At 36.3% G+C, this 6,319-nt stretch overlaps 1 protein-coding gene across 1 annotated transcript; it reads right to left on the reverse strand.

Annotated features, from left to right (window-relative positions):
* Nucleotides 1-5,077: 5,077 nt before the first annotated feature.
* On the reverse strand, nucleotides 5,078-6,051 carry LOC102505851 (olfactory receptor 4A15). The gene has a single exon (XM_006192503.3). The coding sequence runs from the start codon at nucleotides 5,993-5,995 to the stop codon at nucleotides 5,078-5,080; it is 918 nt and encodes a 305-aa protein (XP_006192565.1). The 5' UTR covers nucleotides 5,996-6,051.
* Nucleotides 6,052-6,319: the final 268 nt, after the last annotated feature.

The raw sequence follows: 6,319 nt of genomic DNA on the forward strand, positions 1-6,319 counted from the left end.
GAGTATAGATATCTCTTCAAACCCCTGGTTTCATATCCTGGATAAGAAATACACACAGGATATGCACATACACATAGGATTGCTGAATCATACACTAGTTTTTTAGTTAATATTTTGAAAAATCTCCATAATGTTCTTCATGGTGTCTGAACAAATTTATATTCCCTCCAAAGTACAGTAGGGTTCCATTCTCTGTACATCCTCACCAAAATGTCTGCTCCATATCTAACAGAGCCATCCTAACAGGTGTGAGGTAACACATCACTGTGGCTCTGAATTGCATTTCCCTGTTGATTAGTGATGTTGAGCAGCTTTTCATATTCTTATTGGCCATTTGTATGTCTTGTTTTGAAAAATATCTATTCAGGTGCTTTGCCCAATTTTAAATCATTCTGTTGTTGTTGCAATTTTGTTGTAGAAGTTCCTTACATATTTTAGACATTAACTCATTGTGAGACATGATTTTCTCTCCTTCTGTAAGTTACCTTTTCATTCCTTCATTATTTCCTTGAACATGAAGATTAATCTGAATTTAAAACTTGATATCCTGGACTTAACTGGTCTGATTGATTTTACCTCCTCTCTTTGGGAGCCCTAAGCTGCCATTTTACAAGTCTGACTACCTCACTGGACAGACATTGTCTACATTACCCTACATCTACATGTATAAGAAAGAGACTCAAAACAGTCTAGTCTTGTAGTCATCCCTGCCAAGGCACCATTCATACAACTGAAATAATCTTGGACCCTCCTTAAGTGTCAGGCAGAAGATGAATACCAGAGTGCGACCTAAGTGCATGTCACAAGGAGCAAAAGAATTGTTCAACCAAATCCTAACCAAATTCATCTGCAGTCAGATACAGACCAGCAAATGGCAAGATAGCCCTGCGTGTGGACAGATGAAGTCCTGTGTGTGATCACATCAAATACATAGGCATGTACATATACAAATGCGTTCATGTTGCTAATCAAATATTGATCCATGTGCCATCATATACCGACCTAGTGTGTTCACATAGAGGCACATACGTGCAGTTGGATGTAGACCTACAGTTCATTGAATGTACACATACACATGGTCATAGAGATTCACATGAGGTTGGGTCAGATCTGAGTGTGTGGTGGGATACGTATTTGTGTATTTTTGGATACAGGCCTATTAATGTTTGAATATAGACATTTTGAAAGAGGTAATCATACAGGCTTACTGACACTAGCTGATCATCAACAAGGGGAAGAAAATGCCAGATTGTTGAAAAACAGGACTTTTTCTCTTATCCCACAGCTGACTCCTTGGTCTCAAGGACACAGCCATACAAGAAGACATTTATGTTCCACAACGGCAGCGTCAATCCCAAGGACACACCCCGGTATCTCTTTCTTTGTTCTCTTTTTCCACTGAAGTTTCTGCTTCAGGGCTGAGCTCCATGGGAGGAAAGAGTCTATAATAGAAGTGGATTGGCACCACCAAAATGAAGGTAATGATGGCAAAGCCTTTCAAAAAAAGGCCCTGTGACCCTTTTAGGGGCTGAAGTTGTCTCAACAGTCTATCTGGATGACTGCTTCAGACTTGATTGTTGCTTTTTTTTTCCCTCCCTTTTCTCTCTGAGCAATGAAGCAGCTTTTCACTATGTCCCTCTGCCTCTGCTGAGAATTCTTTCTTAACCTGTGGGCAATGACCCACACATCTGGTGGGCTTTCCAACTTGAGGGCCTTTCTATCCACTAACAATAATGTCCTTGGCTTTGAAAATTGTCCTGTAGTTCAGGACAGGAAAAAACATTAAGTCCCTTCTGATCAGCTCATTGACAATGTGAATCAAATATAAATAAGAGACTCCTCTTTTTATATAAAGAATCATAAGGTAAGATTTATTTACACTCTACAGTGAAGATTACAAATTTTTATTGAGACATCAATAAATCTTTAGCAATATACATCTTATTTGGAATGGGAAAATAAAATATTACAGCATGTCATTTTCCCCAAAATTAATATATAGAGTCCTGACATTCTAAATATATTTTTATGAGAAGATTTCAAACATTGCAATATTACCCTGAAGTTTAGGTGAGGAGGGGAAAAAAGAAGAGAAAAAGGAGAAAGTGCCCCAAATTTGAATCTTCTTGATGGTGTAAAATCTGATGTACTAAATAGAAAATTTTCAAATTATTACCAAAATCAATAATTATGTCGGCAGATTATTTTCCCTGTTTGGGCTTAGATGTTTCCCCATCATAAACAAAAATACATTTCAGGTGGGTAAAAAAAAAAAAAAATTTGAAAAGTTGACATTTAAAAAAAGATTAAAATTAATTAAACATTTGGAAGTATATGGATTTTCCAAGTGATAGAAAAAATCAAAAGTAAAAGAATATTAAATAACATATGTATATGTTAACACTCATAGTTATAACATAAAAATATTTTTAGGAAATTTCAAGGAAGAGTGAATATTTGTAGCATACATATACATATATAAACATATTTATATATACACACATATACATATATTTACAATTTAACATAGAAATATTTCATCAAAATTTATCAGAAAAAAATCACACTCCAATAGGTCAAGAATTGAAGTTACGGACAAAGTATAGAGTAAATTCCATGTCCCATATATTGTGCAAGAAACAGAGAACACAAAGGTAAGTAACTTTCCTTGACTTCTGGGAGATTTAGACCAATGAACAGAGAAAATTAACAAAGACTTTTATCTCATCACTTGAAATGACTACACAAATTTGAAAATTAACTAAATTTCTGTCTTGCTCCATTTGAGCTGCTAATACAGAATATCATACACTGGGGGGATCTTAAGCAATAAACACTTATTTTTCACAGGTTTGTAGGCACAGAAGTCGAAGTTTAAGGTGCCGGCAGATTCCATAACTGGAAGGTCCCCTCCCTAGTTCATAGGCAGCCATTTATTTGCTGAGTCATTACATGGCAGAAGGGTCATGTGAGCTCTTGGGGTCTCTTTATAAAGGCATTAATCCCATTCATGAGGACCCCACCTCCAGGATCTAATCATTTCTCAAAGGGCCCTCCTCCAAATACCACCACATTATAAAGGATTTAATTTATGATTTTGAAGAGGGACACAAATCCTCAGTCTATAGCAGCATCCAAAAGTGGAGGAATACATTATATAAGACCTGATAAACTCAAATGCTTGGTAGTATTTGATGAATTGTATTTGTGAAGACTTTGAGATAATATAAGAACTTTCTCTGTAGTAGGGATAAATATCAGAATATGAGGTTTTTCATACAGTGTCATTTACTGGTGAAACACACCCATTGCTCTAAAGACTTAGCGCCTCATGAATCCCTCCAGATTAAATAATGGAGGCAGAATAATAGAGTTTTTTTGTAATAGGGAAGAACAAATCTGACTCTATGCTAAATTTGTTCCTTTAGCTTTAAACCTGTGCTCTGTGTCCTGTGCCTAGTCACGCTGGTTCTGTGTGTTTTGGAGATGAATGTTGCCTATAGCTTGAAATATACAAGGTAGTCTATTCTCAAGACTCTGACCTTTAAGCATAGAACACTTTTCCATTCACATATAGATAAACAGTTGCAGAACAGAGAATAACATTTGTCTTGATGGAGGTTTACAGAGACGTCATAACTGACCTACCTGGACAGCTTCAAGAACAAACTATTTCAACACCAAGAAGTCTGTAACATTCAGCCACACCCTCTCCCCTTTATCCCCTGCTTAGTATAAAAGGAGCCTGAATTGTGACTTGGGGAAGTTGATTCTCTAAGACTTTAGTCCTTCAACTTCTCAGCCTGCTGGATTTCCAAAAAGAGTTGTTATCCTGGCACCAACACCAGGCCTCCCAATTTACTGGCCTGTCATGTGGCAAGCAGAATGAGTTTGGACTGGGTAACAACATGTTGACCACATTCTTCTGATGATTTAGAGGCAGATAATACTTTGTTTTAAGCTTCATTCACAGAGGGAGAGGATTTTATGAATGATGCCTATCAAAGAAAACAATATATATCTGGCCTCTTTATTACTTAGGAAACTGTATTTCATTAACGTGAGAGATAAGAAGGGCATATATTGTCACCATCTTTCTTAACAATGATATCACCCAAAATGTCTGGCGTCAAGTTCTAAAATGCATGTTTTAAGCTCATGGATTATGGTGAATGCTAAATCTACACAAAAAGGAAGAACCTGGGTCTCTATAGAGTTTATGAAACATATAAGCAAAAAAGGAGATGGTGATATTGAAAAATAACAGAGGTATGATCAGATATTTTAAACTATTTGGGAAAATGAATGGATCATATCTATGAAAATATAACTCCAAACAAAGCTGCTCCACTTGAGGAGATAATATGATTACCCAATTAGGAAAAGAAGTAAGATTTGTTTTTTTTTTTTGCGTATACATCTTGTGAATTCACATTATTTTTATAAACTTAGCTTCCTTTTGATTTCTATTACAACACTGAAACTATATTCTTTGATGTTAATATTCTAAGCAATACAAGCTAATTAATTTATTTAAAGTATCTTGCAGATACATACTTTAAATATTAATATGGGCTGTCTTTGCGTAGGGAGGAGTGAATGAAATGTTTATGTCATATCTCTTCTATTATTTTTTTAAAACTGTAATGCATCATTAATTCTGAGAAAGATTACATCAGTTAACAAAGAAACAGGAGAAAATCTTCCCCTAACTAAACTAATTTGTGATATAAACTGTAGCTTAACTCATCATACAGAATATAAATCTATATTCACAAGAGAGACACATTACATCCAATAATTGTACATATTTCCCTAAGAAATGGTGAAAATCTTAAAAATGTATTTACATATGTATACACACACACACATATATATATATATTTGAACTAGAAAATTATGAAAATCTTAAAAGTATATTTAGATCATTGAAAGTTTTCATATAATAAATGTTTTTTTTATCATGCCCAAGTTATTAAACCTGAGGAGACACTTACTACAGGTAAACAGTCACACATGGCTTTCCTGAAAATAGTAATTTTTCATTGAAAATACGTGATAATGTTTCCCTGCTGCCTCATTTCCTTTTTCTGGTCCAGAGCTTTTTCATGGCATGTTTCATCTCTCCATTTCTCAGAGTATAGATTAGAGGGTTCAACATAGGGGTGATAATGGTGTAAAACACAGTCAAGGACTTATCAATGGGTAAGGTAGAAGGAGGTCTCACATACATAAAGATGCAGGGGACAAAGAAGAGGACAACCACAGTAATGTGGGAGCCACAGGTGGACAAGGCTTTGCGCCTCCCTTCTGGGCTAAGATTCTTCAGGGAGTTCAGGATGACCCCATAGGAGATGAGTAAGAGCATAAAGATGACCACACACATTGCCCCATCATTGGCAACCACAGTGAGGCCAATAACGTAGGTGTCAGTGCAAGCAAGTTTTAACAAGGGGTACATGTCACAGATGAAGTGGTCAATGACATTGGGGCCACAGAAGGGAAGGTTATAAACAAAAAGGGGATGAGCTACTGCATGTAAAAACCCACCAACACAGGCCATCAGCAGCAGCAAAACACACACTCGCTTATTCATGATTGCTGAATAATGTAAAGGTTTGCAGATGGCCACGTAGCGGTCATAAGCCATGGCCACCAGGAGGCAAATCTCAGCACCACCAAATAAGTGCCCTATAAAAAGCTGGGTCATGCAGGCTTGGAATGAAATGGCTTTCTTCTCACAGAGTAAATCTACAATCATATTTGGAGTGACTGTAGTAGAATAAACAGAATCCATAAATGACAAGTAACCAAGAAAGAAGTACATAGGGGAATCCAGGGTTGGACTGACCACCACAGTCATGACAATGAGTAGGTTGCCCACCATTGTCACAATGTAGATGAGCAAGAACACAACAAATAATATTTTCTGACCCTGGGGGCTCTGAGTGAGCCCCAAGAGGACAAACTCAGTCACATTCCTCCTTTGTTCCATAGAGTCTTCTGTATGTCTTATTTCAGTGTTCAGGACAAAAAGTTCTGTTAATATAATTGTTCCTAGGGGCTTCCTGAAGTTTTAGATAATTAGTTTATTCAATCAAGGAATAGGCAGTATGATTTATTGTGTTCCAGTACTTTCAGTGATTATAGTACAAGGCTGATTAAAACATTGTCCCTAACCTCAAAAAGCTTTCAGTCTAATGGAGTGGCAAGAAATTAAGACATATGTGGGACAAGAAAATATTATTAAGTAAATGAGTTGCCACAATTAGCTTTCCATCTGAAAGCTAATTAAATTGTATATATAGGTAATACCTCA

Source organism: Camelus ferus, chromosome 10, assembly GCF_009834535.1.
Source record: "Camelus ferus isolate YT-003-E chromosome 10, BCGSAC_Cfer_1.0, whole genome shotgun sequence".
Lineage (NCBI taxonomy): Eukaryota > Metazoa > Chordata > Mammalia > Artiodactyla > Camelidae > Camelus > Camelus ferus.